The 15,307-nt window shown below is 40.9% G+C and overlaps 1 protein-coding gene across 3 annotated transcripts in view; it reads right to left on the bottom strand.

Annotated features, from left to right (window-relative positions):
* The window catches only part of LRRC9 (leucine rich repeat containing 9), a 584,298-nt gene that overhangs the window by 459,473 nt on the left and 109,518 nt on the right, over positions 1-15,307 (bottom strand). For all 3 annotated transcript variants that reach the window (XM_033952892.1, XM_033952893.1, XM_033952894.1), the window contains exon 8: positions 12,488-12,670. In XM_033952892.1, coding sequence (XP_033808783.1) covers positions 12,488-12,670 — 183 coding nt within the window. The remainder of the gene's footprint in view (positions 1-12,487; positions 12,671-15,307) is intronic.

Genomic DNA, 15,307 nt, shown 5'->3' with positions numbered 1-15,307 from the left:
GAAGCCGGCAACAGCAGTGAATTGTAAACGCTGCTGCTGCCCGAAGAAGGTAATGGAGCACCGAGGCAGACCGCTTCTCCCCCCTCCCTGCCGAACCCCCGCTGACCCTCCTATCTCCCCCCGTGAACCTTTCCGACCCTCCCAGCGAGAGCAGCAAACCTCCTTCGCGGCTTTCTCCTCCCTCTGCCGCGTCACTGATGACATCATCAGTGATGCGGCAGAGGGAGGAGAAAGCCGACGCTACTGGAGGGAGGTTTGCTGCTTTCGCTGGGAGGGTCGGAAAGGTTCACTTGGGGGGGGAGAGATAGGAGGGTCAGCGGGGGTTCGGCTAGGAGGGGGGAGAAGCGGTCTGCCTCGGTGCTCCAAGGCCTGGCGCCATTACCTTTTTTGCCCCTCCCGCCCCCCCCCCCTTGGTATGCTACTGCTCTCCAGCTCTCCTTAGTTTGCCAGTTTTCTTTTTCGGCGACCGGCACGCTTTCAAAGAGCCGCGCATGCACGGCTGCTCAAAGTTCAATCTTCTGCTCTGCTGCAACTTCCTGTTTCCGGTTGGGTCAGAGCAGAAGATTGAATACTGAGCAGCTGCGCGTGCGCGGCTCTTTTGAAAGCGTTCCGGTCGCCGAAAAAAAAAAGCCGGCAAACTAAGGTGAGGTGGAGAGAGGAAGCTGGTTAAACGATCGAGCCAGCGTGCGGGTGAGCGGGTGGGGGCTGCGGGGACCGCACAATCCTTTATGTCTCACTGCGGTGACAAGACCATTCACCGCTCCACGGGACGGTGATGGCCTTGTCTCCGTCCCCGCAGAGGCTGCTAATTTTCATTCCCCATTTTTGGCGGGTTACCCGCGGCTAAACGCAGTAGCCGCGGGTAAACCGCCACCATGTCATTCTCTACCTGAAAACCTGACCTGGCTCCGGCTCTCAAGGATCTATCATGGAATTGCCTACCCCTGGTCTAGTCAGTCTAGTTTCTAGTGTAAAGAATTCAGCTCCAAGGGGAGGAGGGCAAGTATGTAGGAATATTTATCCTGCTGTACTCGGAAAACACTTGCTAAAGGTAAGTAGTCTTATTTTCTCCACGGACAAGGATAAGATTCTTACATTTGGGAATCTCTAGCTATCAGGCTGGCTTTAACTAAAAAGAGGGAACAATAATATGGCCCTTAGCAGGCTGGTTCAACATAAGCCTGAAATTAGTTACAATTAACTATTTATTTGACTATTTTAAGGCATTCTGGAACTGAAAGAAATTGGCCTAGCAGGGTGGAGTCAGTAGCGTTGTAAGGGGGGCACTGGCGTCTCTCCTCCTTTCCGCCCCCGCATACCTCTTGAAATGTTTGCTGGTATGAGCAGCATTTTCCATCTGCTGCTTGTACCAGTCTCGGCTCCATTCTGACATCACTTCCTGGTTTTAGGACCAGGACATGATGTCTTAAGGAAGCCGAGGCCAGCACAAACAGCAGGTGGAAAATGCTGCGTGCGCCAGCAAACATTTCAAGAGGTATGAGGGGGCGGGGCGCACAGTGCAGTAGTAAAGAGTAGAGGGACGCAAGGCACAGCGATGCTAGGCACCACTACCTCCCTCACTATACCACTGGGTGGAGTCACATTCTGAAGGAATGTCTGACCAAACCAACTGTCATGTCATGAGTCCTGTTTCAAACAGTAGTGGGATGCAAATTTGTGGCCTGAAGACCATGCTGCAGCTCTGTAAACTTCTTCTATGGAGGTTGATGCCAAGTAGGCTATCGAAAGTTATAGTATTCCTCAGTTTGAGAGACCCAGATATTCAATGCTAGTGTCCAGAAAAAAGCTGTCCTAACTTTATGTGCCGAGTTCAACCAGGCGCCTGTCTGAATATGGCAATTATAAAGTTCTTTAATGTTCTAGAATACTAATATACCCCTGGATGGGAAAAAAGGTCACATCAGACTGCTAGAATTTTCTACTCAAATCTACATATTAACAGAATCCCTCACTTCAAATACACAGGAAGACCAAGAATAGGAGACTAGAAATATGCAGACCAAAAATGAAAAAGGGGAAACCCATTTTTCCAGCTCACTATGTTGCCTTTTCCAATGAATGACTGTTACTTTCCCTACTCCTAGTTCTGTTGCAATTTCTTGGATGGATTCACTTTGTCAATTCTTTTTAAAGCACCAAGTTTATGCTGTATAGACACACAATCTTTTTCCACTTTTGACTGGTCACTTCAGAAGTGATCTTCTACAAATCTGAAGGGGAAGAATTAAAATACAGTACTGTATGCTTCCATTTTATCTTCCAGCATCTTTTTACAAAAGTATCAACTCCACCCTTTCAAACTTTCTATGGAACAAAAAGCATCCACGAATAGCACTACTTAAACTGAAGGCAGACAGATCTTGTGGGGGTGTCAACTTCCCAGATTTCTCTCAATATCATAGCGCTTTTTTAGTCCGGCAGTGGGCCCAATGCTACTCGATACCACAGCTTGGTGAAACACCATCTTGACATACCCTGGAACAACTTAAATATGGGGAGTCGCGCAATTATCCCAGGCCGACAAAGCAGATCCCATAATTGCTTCTTACATGTCTGCCTTGAAGAGGGTTGATTCTCAACTAGAAGTCAGCTGGGACAAATCTAAACTTATTCCCATTTGGAACAATGCTAGATTCAAAATTCAAGGCTCTCCTGTCACCTGGCGAGTATGGCAACAAAGTGGCATACACACGATACAAAATCTGATGCAGGGTGACCACTGGATGACATTTCAGGACCTGACTCGGAAATGGAAACTTCCTAACAGTCAACAATTTCACTGGATCCAGTTAACACACTGTATCAAGAAAACTATTCCTGATGCTCTCACCTTGACCCCTCGGCCAAGCTTAGAGTCACTATTGAGTAAGTTCTCTATATGGAATAATAAAGCATCTCTCTGGTACAAATGGCTGCAAAAAGCATATTTTCGCATCCCCACGAGCACAGTCTTCAAATGGAACGAAGATCTGAATTTACCATCGGACGCCATTGATTGGTCTGCTATATGGCTACAAATGTTTAAGTCCATCAGATCGGCATATTTATTGCAATCTATGTATTATGTATTACACAGAGCAATATGGACTCCCATACTAGCTAATAAGATAGACTCGACAAATTCCACATGTTGCTGATCTTGCTCAGCTCACCCTGGTACTCTAAATCATCTCTTATTTACATGTAAGCATCTGACACTATATTGGGAGACAGTCTGGGACATAATAAGTTCAGTGTTAGACCTGCATGAGCCACTCACATATAAGGTTATCATTTTGAAATCACATGGTGTTCACACCTCTCTCGACCTCTATGAAGGTAAATTATTAACCATTATGTTGTCTCTAGCTATTCAAAACGTCCTATATTGCTGGAAAGATCTGTCGAAGATTTACTATCATACCTGGTGGAATAATCTATGTCTGATTAGCAAATATGAAAAAGCGTTGGCTGAACGATCTGCTTCCCTTTGCAAATACAATAACATTTGGTCTCCTTTACTTAAATATTGCAATGAGTCTGATAATAAGTCTTAATTACTGGAGTATCATTCATTACTTTTTGGATTCTAGGTGCTGCATACCCCTATCCATGTAACTGTTAACCAAAATTCATACATTTGTTGTAGTTGTATCATGTATGTATTGTTATTACCATGAACATCCTGTCAAAGATGCATTCTTTCTGCTTTTCCTTGTTGTTTTCATTATAACCCTTAATAAAAACATTTGAACTGAAAATATAGTACTGTAGTGTATTACATATTAAAAATGTTCCAGAAGAAAACTGTGCTCCAGAATCTTATCAATAAAAGCAGTGTTTGTGGCAGGGAGCTCAGGATCTATCATGGGACCCTCAGAGCATACACAGATGACTCGGAAACCAAAGAGACAGCATCTGCCAGTCAAATTACAGTGTTCCAGGGTCACAAAGGTGCTGTTTTGCAGTAAAAGTAGGGTCCCGAGTCCAAAACAAATTCAGGTGCAAAACTTCCCTCTGTACTACGCCAGAAATGGAAACATACACTGCACACTTCTTAATGGCAACATGATGATATCACTGAGGGGGTCTGTCATATATGCCAAATAGTCAGATTAGCAAAGGTCAGATAATCGAGATTGTACTGTACTAAAAAAAATACTTGCATATACAGTATACCAGCTACTGTCTTGGAGAAAGTGTAACTCTGTGTGGGAGCTTTTGGAAAGGCTATTTTAATAATAATAATAATAATAACTTTATTCTTATATACCGCCACAATCTTGCGACTTCTAGGCGGTTTACAATGAAGAGAAACTGTACAGACAGCGAATTACAGAGTATAGCATTGAACATCTAGTGATAGTAACAGGAGAGTTACAGGGTCTGTGTATTACACGGTTTCACAATGAGTAGCATTATACAGTCGACGATATTCAGAGCATAAGTAGGAGAAGAGAAAGGAGATTGCGCTTTGAGTTACAAAGGTGCAAGACTGCGAAGGTGAAAAAGATAACATAAGATGTTGATGAGAAGTAAGTTGTTAACTTGTTACATTTGAACGAAGGACGGGCACCAGTGGGAAAAACTGGTAACAATTAAAGATAGAAATTTTGGCAGAAGAGGGTAGACGGACTCCTTGGGATGGGAGGAGGCTCCGATTTTAGGGGAGAAGTCTGGTTAGGCTGTAAATTTCTTAAACAAGGTGGTTTTTAGTTCTTTCCTAAAGATACTATATGATTCTCTGGCGGCATCAGTGAAGTAGCCTGTCCAAGTTTGCAGTCTACCTGCTTGGAATTTGAAAGTTCTATCAAAGAAGGTGCGATATCTACAGCCTATGATATTTGGGTAGGTAGAAACATAGAAACATAGAAGATGACGGCAGAAAAGGGCTACAGCCCATCAAGTCTGCTCACTCTGCTTACCCACCCCCTGTCTATGCCCTAATGACCCAATTTCCTTATCTTGACCCTCGTAGGGATCCCACATTTATTCTTAAAGTCTGGCACGCTGTCTGCCTCGATCACCTGCACTGGAAGCTTGTTCCAATGATCAACCACTCTCTCTGTGAAGAAATACTTTCTGGTGTCACCATGAAATTTCCGCCCCTGAGTTTGAGCGGGTGCCCTCTTGTGGCCGAGGGTCCCTTGAGAAAGAAAATATCATCTTCCACTTCGACACGTCCCGTGAGGTACTTAAATATTTCGATCATGTCTCCCCTCTTCCTACGTTCCTCAAGAGTGTAGAGCTGCAATTTGTTCAGTCTCTCTTCGTACGAGAGACCCTTGAGCCCCGAGATCATCCTGGTGGCCGTCTGCTGAACCGATTCAATTCTGCGCACATCTTTACTGTAATGTGGCCTCCAGAATCGCACACAGTACTCCAGATGAGCTCTCACCATGGCCCTGTACAACGGCATTATGACTTCAGGCTTTCGGCTGACGAAACTTCTATTGATACAACCCAATATCTGCCTTGCCTTAGATGAAGCCTTCTAAAAATTGGAATTATTGACTGGGTCAGTTGAATCTATGAAGTTAGAATATACAGGCCAAGCCAAGCAAATGCAGGTGGATATACAACAATTGCAACAATTCAAATTGGCTTCAATTACAGATAGCTCCACCATTCATAAGAAACTAGAACAATTTGAAAATTTTAATAGGCGTTTGAACCTCCGCTTTCTAAATTTTCCTCAAACTTCAGGAATGTTACCTATAGATTTGTTGAAAAGATACTTCATTGAGAATTTGGAAATTTCTTCTAACTGTATTCCTCCAATTAATAAAATTTATTACCTACCAAATAAAAAGATGACTGATGGAAATGGAAAGGCAAATGGAAATGAGATTGGGAAAGTAAGAGAAGGAGAGACGAATGTGATAGATTTTGCAAATGTGACGGCTTTATTGGAACAAACGATAACATCTGAAATGGACAGAGCAACATTATTAGTATCATTTGTTTTTGAACAGGATGTGAATATGATTATGAAATTGTTTTTCAAAAATTCCCAAAAATTGTTTGGGGGTCGGAAAATTTGGATATATCCTGATGTAGCTAAGACTACACAAGAAAGGAGGAAAGAATTTCTTGCAATGCGACAACAGACTATAAATATTGGAGCAACATTCTTATTGGTGTATCCCTGCAAATGTCTGGTTAGGTACTTAGGTGTTAAATATGTTTTTTTCTCTCCTAACCATCTGAAGGAATTTCTAGATGTTAAGCAGATCATTAAAGATTAAGGGATAACAACAGTAATGGGCGCATGATACATTATGCCTTTCTTCTTTGTACTATTCCTCTAAATTTCTCTCAAATTTTAGTTTTGGTCACCCCTTGTTTATTGTGGTCTAAGAAGGGGTTTATCATTATGATGATTGTTGTAAAAGTAATATTGTGTTAAAATTTTCTTCCCTGTATTCAATGTAACAAGAATTAATTCTTGTAAAAGAAGACTGTATAATTATAAATAAAAAATAATAAAAAAAAAGAAAAAAAAAGATGAAGCCTTCTCCACTTGATTGGCAGTTTTCATGTCTGCACTGATGATTACTCCTAAATCTCGTTCTGCTGAAGTCCTAGTTAAAGTTTCTCCGTTCAAGAAGTACGTCATGCATGGATTTCCGCTTCCGAGGTGCATGACCTTACATTTCTTAGCATTGAAGCCTAGCTGCCAGGTTGAGGACCAACTTTACAATGTAAGCAGGTCCTGCGCCATATAATTCTGTAAACTGCATTCACTTACTATATTACATAGTTTGGCGTCATCGGCGAATAGTGTTATTTTACCTTGAAGCCCTTGAGTCAGATCCCCTATGAATATGTTGAAAAGGAGTGGACCCAGGACCGAGCCCTGTGGCACTCCACTGGTCACCTCCGATGTTTTAGAGAGGGTACCATTAACCACCACCCTCTGAAGTCTGCCACTCAGCCAATCATTGACCCATGCAGTTAGTGTCTCTCCTAACCCCATCGATTCCATCTTGCTTAGCAGCCTGCGGTGTGGGACACTGTCAAAAGCTTTCCTGAAGTCCAGGTACACGACGTCCAAAGACTCTCCCAAGTCCAACTTTCTTGTTACCCAGTCAAAGAAGCTGATGAGATTGGATTGGCAGGACTTACCCTTGGTGAATCCATGCTGACTGGGATCCCGAAGATTCCCTTCATTCAAGATCATGTCCAATTTGCTTTTAATTAGTGTTTCCATGAGTTTGCACACTATTGATGTGAGACTCACCGGTCTATAATTCGCAGCCTCTGCCCTGCAACCCTTTTTATGCAGAGGAACGACATTAGCTAATTTCCAGTCCAGGGGAACTTTCCCCTTACTTAGGGAGAGATTGAATAGCTCAGCCAACGGTTTCGCCAGGACATCGCTCAATTCTCTGAGCATTCTTGGGTGCAAATTGTCTGGTCCCATGGCTTTGTTCACCTTGAGTCTTGCCAGTTCATTGTAAACTTCACCTGGTGTGAACTCAAAATTCTGAAACGGGTCTTCTGTGCTTTGTGTTGCCTTCAACTGGGGACCGTGTCCCGGTGCCTCACAGGTGAAGACTGAGCAGAAGTATTCATTCAGTAGTTCGGCTTTATCGGAATCTGCTTCCACGTAACTTCCGTCCGGTCTTCTAAGGCGTACTATCCCGCCTGTGGAAGGATTTGTCCCCCTTTTTAATGTTTTTTGCCAGAATTTCTTCCACTCGAAGTTTTGCCTCCCTAACTGCCATTTTGACCGCTGTAGACCTGGTCCTATATTCTACTTTTGCCTCTCTTTTCTCCGTGCGCTTGTAGGAGAGAAATGCTTTTTTCTTCTCCTTAATGAGGTGCGAGATCTCCGCGGTGAACCATTGGGGTTTATTGTTTCTTTGTCGTTTATTTACTGATTTTATGAAGCGGCTAGTTGCTTCATGTATGGTTGATTTCAGTGTTAACCACTTAGCTTCTACATCATCGGTCTCCGCTTGGTCCTGCAGCGTCTGATGGACGAAAACTCCCATGCGTGCGAAGTCTGTGCCCCGGAAATTGAGTACCTTTGTTTTCGTGTTTGATCTAGGGAAGCCTTTCCTAAGGTTGAACCATACTATATTGTGGTCGCTGGAGGCTAGCGTATCTCCTACTGAGACCTCTGAAACGCTTTCCCCGTTGGTGAGTACCAGGTCGAGGATCGCCTGGGCCTAAGTGGGCTCCGTTACCATTTGTTTGAGACGTGCTCCCTTTATGGAGGTTAAGAGCCTCCTGCTACCTAAAGAGGTTACGGTAGGTAAAGAGGTTACGGTTTCTGGTAGGCCTAATAGAGGAGTGGAATTCGAAGTGAGGTAGTAGGTAGCTGGGGGCCAGTCCCCAGATTAGTTTATAGCAGAGGCAGGAGAATTTGAATAGAATTCGTGCTTCAATTGGTAACCAATGAAGGAGTTTGTAGAATGGACTAACATGATCGCTCTTCTTTAGTCCGAATATATTAGACGGATGGCCGTATTTTGAACTATTCTCAGGTTTCTCACATTTTTTTAGGTATTCCCAAGTAGACAATGTTACTTGGGAACATGTGCATATTTGCCTCTCAACAGATTTACCTATATACTTTGCCTGCCCAAGCACACTTTTTAAAAAAAAAAATATTTTCATTGAGAGAAGGAAGAAATCTATCTAGTGCACCAGGCTGAAGAATACTCCATCTCACCATCATCATTAACTCACACTGCCTAGATCTTGAGGAGTAGCATTTGGTTCCCTCAACATGTTAGAGAACGTCCTTATTTTCAATGCATCTCCATGTTTAAATAGTGGCATCTACAACTGTAGATCACATGTAAATTGTGATTTCAAAAAGCAGCTTTTACATTTGGAGGTTAAAAATTTCAAGGGAGCATGGCTTGGACAGGCCAAAAATCAATACCGTATTCCCTATTTTATAAGGGGAATATAAGTATAGACTGAAAAATTTCAGTGTTGGCTTTTACACCTGTCCTGAGTCATGCAGAAACATGAACACAGGCTAATAGAACCCTCTCCCTTCTTCTCTCCCTCCACTCTGACATCATATTATTGTATTTTACAAATGGCTCTGCAGTTGGAAAAGCCTTTTGAAAAATACTAGGAGAATTGTGAATGTCCTGACCAGGACATCTCAATTCCCACCTCAATGTTCTATGTAAAATGGGCCTTCAATTGTCTCACATTCCTCTGGTTTCTAGAAAGATAATTCAGGCTTTTTGGTGTGATGGAAAAGTGATGTAATTGCAGGTAAACAACAAACATTTTCCTTAATTTACTCATGAAACAAAAGATATCCACAAAAATGTGTATTATAACTGAGGAATAAATTAGGACACCCCCACATATCCTCCCACTTAAAGTGGCTCAAATCACACACAGGTTTATCACATCATGTGCACATAATTAGAACACAGCTACTCAGCATTTTGAAGGAAGTTTGCCCTACTTAAACATCAGACATTTAGTTTGGTGTGCTCATTACTTACTGCTGTGGTGAGAGTGAACACCATGGTGATCTCAAAAGAGCTGTCTGAGGCTTTCAGAAAGAAGATTGTAGCAGCTTATAAGTTTGGAAGGGAATTTAAAAAAGATCTCAAAAGAATTTGACATTAACCATTCCACGGTATGGAAAATAGTATATATACAAGTGGAGGACTTTCCAAACAACTGCCAACACGCCCAGGTCTGGCCGTCCAAGTTTCAAGTTTATTTATTATTTGATTAATCGCCTATTCCAAATTCTAAGCGATATACAAATCAACAAAATACATATTTAAAATATACATTGAGTAGACATACAAAATTAATAAAGGGATAAGTTTTCAAAAAATAATTTTAAAAAAACTAATTAACGCAATACATGACACAGTAGGGAAGGCAGGAAAGAAATACAATCTTAGAAAGGAAAGAGTCAACAATTAAAGGTTAAGCACAAGAAGAATGGAAAGACTACTAAATAGGTAAGTTTAAAAAACAAACAAACAAAAGAGCAGTTAACATTTCAATTAAATATTGAATGCATCTTTAAAAAGAAAACTCTTAAGTTTGCTCTTAAACTTTTCCAAGTTCTTCTCCTCTCTTAAGTATAGCGGGAGTTGATCTCCAGCGCAGACCGCAAGATGCTAAAAGAAATCTCCAAAACCCCTAAAATGTCATCATGGGACCTATAGCCGGCTCTTGCTACTGTTGATGTGAAAGTGCAAGCTTCTACAATCAGAAAGAGACTGCACAAATTTAATTTGCATGAGAGGTGTGCAAGGAGGAAACCTTTGCTCTCTAAGAGAAACATCAAGGCCAGACTGAAGTTTGCCAGAGAGAACCTAGACAAACACCAGGACTTCTGGAATCGTGTTCTATGGACAAATGAGTCTAAAATTGAATTATTTGGACACCAGAAAAGAGGATATGCTTGGCATACACCAAATACAGCATTCCAGGAAAAGAACCTCATACCAACTGTGAAGCATAGAGGTAGAAGTGTCATGGTTTGGGGATGCTTTGCTGCAGCAGGAACTGGCCAGCTCACCATCATAGAATCCACCATGAATTCTACCGTGTATCAGAGGGTGCTTGAGGAACATGTGAGACCATCTGTAAGAAAATTCAAGCTGAAGTGGAACTGGACCCTGCAACACGCCAATGAACCAAAATATACCAGTAAATCTACCAAGGACTGGCTGAAAACTAAGAAGTGGAGAGTCCTGGAGTGGCAGAGTCAAAGCCCTGATCTTAATCACATTGAGATGCTGTGAGGTGATTGAAATGGGCTGTACATGCAAGAAACCCCTCAAATATCTCACAGCTGAAAGAATTCTGTATTGAGGGGTGGACCAAATGTTCCTGAAACCGATGTCAGAGACTGGTACATGGCTACAAGAAGCGTCTCATTGCAGTTATTTCAGCCAAAGGGGATAACACTAGCTATTAGGGTGTAGAATGTCCTAATTTATTCCTCAGTTAGAATACACATTTTTGTGGATTTCTTTTGTTTTATGAGTAAATCAGGGAAAATTTTGTTGTTTTACCTGCCAAACTTTCCTCAGACTGATGTCAGAGACTGGTAGATGGCTACAAGAAGTGTCTCATTGCAGTTATTTCAGCCAAAGGAGGTAACACTAGCTATTAGGGTATAGAGTGTCCTAATTTATTCCTCAAATAGAATACCCATTTTTGTGGATATCTTTTGTTTCATGAATAAATCAAGGAAAATTTTGTTGTTTACCTGCAATTACATCACTTTCTTTTCCAGAGATAAATAAAAAAAAGATTTGACATTGATATGTGAACATTTATTAAGAAAGAACTGAATATTTAATGGGGTGACCTAATTTTTTCACATGTCTGTATAGGACCTGGCCAGTACGTTGAACTGAAAAAGAGGTGTCCCCATGTGACCATCATGTTGTGAGTCATTCGGCATTGCTTAATGGAGCTTTTAAGAAAAACTCTGGAAACTTTAGTCATTGTTATGATCCAGATACTATCCACTGTCCAATCTCTAAGGGAGAGAAAGGGCAAAGATGGGCAGATGGATTGGCCATATGATCTTTACCTGCCTTCATTTTTCTCTGTATCCATTCATGTCAGCACTGATATCCAGCTGTCCTTTGAGAAAAGCTGTTACAAACAATAAACTTTGCCATCTTGCTAGTTCATTGCAGATATAGTTTAAATCCCCAAGAGTCAATCTTAAATTTTTTAATGACATCATCTTATAGATGGTTCAAGGGTGTATAAATTGAGTTTGGGACTGTAATCTGTAATATGCACTTTGTACTAATATAATGATTAATTTTTGATGTGGATACATTTTTAACTGTATGTATTAATTATAGTTTATTAAGATTTACTGTTTTTATTTGCATTGTTATTATGATGGAGATGTTGATTGCGATTTTTAAAAGGATGTAAGAAATGAAAATGAATAAAGATTTGGAAAAATAGAAAAAAAAAAGGAAAAAATAATTTTTGCTTTTACTCTTTTCTATCCTATTTTTAAATGGAGTTCCTTTCTTATTGAATATGTATTATATTGTACACCGCTCGGATTCTTTCTTAGGCTGTTATGTGGTATAGAAAGTTTTTAATAAACATAAACATACATGATTCAGACTCCAAAAGGGAACTATAGACTAACGACCTCTTTTACAAAGCCGCGCTAGCGGCTGCTGCATGGCAACAGCCCCGAAGCCCTTTAAATCTCTATGGGCTTCAGGGCAGTTAGCGCAGCGCAGCCACTAGTGCAGCTTTGTAAAAGAGACGGTAAGATTTTCAGCTGAATGGTTGTCACTGCAGTATAAAAGCTTACAGTGGTGAATAAATTAAAATTGAAAAAAAAATCAGAGCTGTCACAGGAGGTCTATGGTGCCTCAGCTTTGATTTGAATTAGTCAGAAACATCAGACGTACAGTTGAAGAACTTCTTATTCAGGCATGGGAGAAGGCTATTCACATATACAAAAAAGAATTATGGATAAAACTTTACTTACTTCTGCTAGATCCTTGACCTGTCTATGAGTCACATCATATGTATCAAGTCTTTGCAGCTCAGGCATATGAAACAGCACATGTATGGCATAATTACAGAGAAGACAGACAGGATTAGGACTATATTGAGGATCCCCGAGACCCAAATCCTTTAAATGAGGTAGCCGAGCTAAATTTGTCAGTTCCTAAAATAATGGATGCAGTGAATCAAAATGTTACTCCAAAACCTTTTCAAAATAAGCTTCTGATGAAAAAAATCCTATTAATAACCATAACACAGTAAAATATTTTGCATCAATAATAAAACCTGGTTGTACATCTAACATAATTACAATATTGTACACATATATTCCCTTAATTAGGGATACAAAATCCTATCCCAGCTTACCACTAGAAGTTTATTCTTACCTGTTAAAAATCCTTTTCTTTGAGTCTTGCTAGACCAGTCCAGACAAACAGGTTATGTACTCCTACCAGCAGATGGAGAAAAAGAAGCTGAACTGTTCCTGCGACATCATCTGTATAAAGGCTGATACAGGCTGGAATCCTTTAATATGTTAATGTCAAAGTAGAAAAGGAACTATTCTTCTCTGTGTGTGGGGTTGTTGTTTTGTTTTGTCTAAACTCCTTTGGGTATCTTAGCAAAACTAAACAAGACTTATACAGATATATCTTTAAAACTCCTAGTGTAGTCAGAAAGCAGACCAAGTCCCAGGAAATCACTAAGGGCTCCTTTTACGAAGGAACGCTAGCGTTTTTAGCGCAAGCACACGATTAGCGTGCGCTAGCCAAAAAACTGCTTAAAAGGAAGTGGTAGTGGCTAGCGTATGTGGCATTTTAGCACGCGCTAAAACCGCTAGCGCACCTTTGTAAAAGGAGCCCTAAGTTGCAGTCTTCCAGGGCAGTGAGTAAGTTTCTTATTTCTTTCTTTTCATCCTGCTAGACCAGTCCAGACAAATGGGATGTACATAAGGAATTTCCTATAGAGTAGAGGAAGACAAGGTCCCCTAAATAACCAATGTGACAAGGGCTGCATTGCTTAGCCAAGTCATAAATTGTGCAGTGCTTTATTAAACTGCAGCAAAAAAATCATTATCCTGCAGATATCTTTTTTTTTTTAAATTCTTTATTCATTTTATAATTCACAAGTGTACAGTAAATATCAAACAATTAGAATACAATATCACTTGAAAATCTACCATATCATACAACATAAAGATATAACCCCCACCCCCTCCCACTTCCATATACATACAAAATATACCACATGAATATATCTTATCATTCATATATATTATTAATAGAAATCCAACCCCCCCCCCCCCCCGATCCACATGTAAGAATTAAAATTGGGAAAAGTGTAAATTATTCATTAGAATAATTTAAAAATGGCCCCCACACATCCTTAAAATTATTATAGTAACCTTTTTGAACTGCCAACGCTCTTTCCATTTTAAACACATGACATACTGAATTCCACCAGAAACAATAATTCAACCTTGTACAATCTTTCCAATTATACGTTATTTGTTGAATGGCAACTCCTGTCAATATCATCAAAAGCTTATTATTAATAGCAGATATTTGAGGCTTAGCTCTCATCAGCATGTCAAATAAAATTGTGTCGTATAATGTTACATAATTTTCCATTAAATGATTTATTTGATCCCAAATAGAGATCCCAAAATTTGTAATGAATGGACAATAAAACAACAAGTGGTCTAAAGTTCCAGCATCAAGGTTACAATGCCAACATCTATTAGACCTAGAGCAATCCAATTTTTGTAAACGAACAGGGGTCCAGAATGCTATATGCAACAGGAAAAACCATGCAGATATCTTATGGAAAAAATGCCTAGCAAAGGGGAAATTTCACTGGTATTCAGAACACCAACATTCACATAGCCTCCACATTATGCAAGCCAGAGACATGGACTTAAGGGAACAGTGCCCTGATCACAGGTTTCCTCTCTTCTCTTCTCCTCCCTGCCACTTATAGTCCTGCCAATGAGAGGTGCTGTTTCACTATTACATTTTCAAAAGTAAGGGACAGGCAAGCTGTGCAGGACTCCAGGTAATCTGTCTGTCTCTGGTACACAATATTGAATACCACCATCTACTGGCAGCAATGCACCTGGAGGACTCCTGCCCAACTTAGAGGGAACAGTGGATCAAAGGCAGCTCTATATATTAGGCCAAGCAAAGGCAGTCAGCAAATAAAAGAAAACCAATCTGAATTTCCTACAGCCAAACAACATGTTTTCATAATAGCTTGTTGCCTACTCTACTGTGGCTCACAGCATACCTAACCGCTTGTAGCATCTCTTCTTCCATCCCCCTCACTCCCTGACCCAGTGCAGCATTATTTCCCTTCCCCTTCTTGCCTTCCCAGTTTACCTTCACTTCTCATGTTGTCTAGAGGAAGAGAGTGATGTAGTATGTAAGGGAGGGAGATATGTTGGACCCTGGAGAGATGAAAGGGAAGGAGGGATACAGTTACCATATAGCTCCAGAAAAGAAGGATGGATTGAGACATCCAGGTTTTACTGTCCTTTTTCTGGAAGGGAGAGATGTGGAGCTCAGGGGGGCAGAAGAAAGAATGAGGGAAAAATATTGGGCTTGGGCAGAAGAAGGGAAGATATATTGGATAGAGATGTGAAAGGATAGAGAGATGTTGAACTAAAGGGAAGTGGAAGGGAGGGAGATATGTTGGACTTGGGGCAAAAGGGAGGTAGAGATGTTAGGCTGGGGTGGTAGAAGGAAGATATTGAGGAAGGGAGAGATGTTGGGTTCAGAGGCAAAAGGAAGGGAGAGAGATTTGA

The sequence above is a fragment of the Geotrypetes seraphini genome, chromosome 7 (genome assembly GCF_902459505.1).
Source record: "Geotrypetes seraphini chromosome 7, aGeoSer1.1, whole genome shotgun sequence".
Lineage (NCBI taxonomy): Eukaryota > Metazoa > Chordata > Amphibia > Gymnophiona > Dermophiidae > Geotrypetes > Geotrypetes seraphini.
This window is presented reverse-complemented; position numbering and strand designations above follow the sequence as displayed.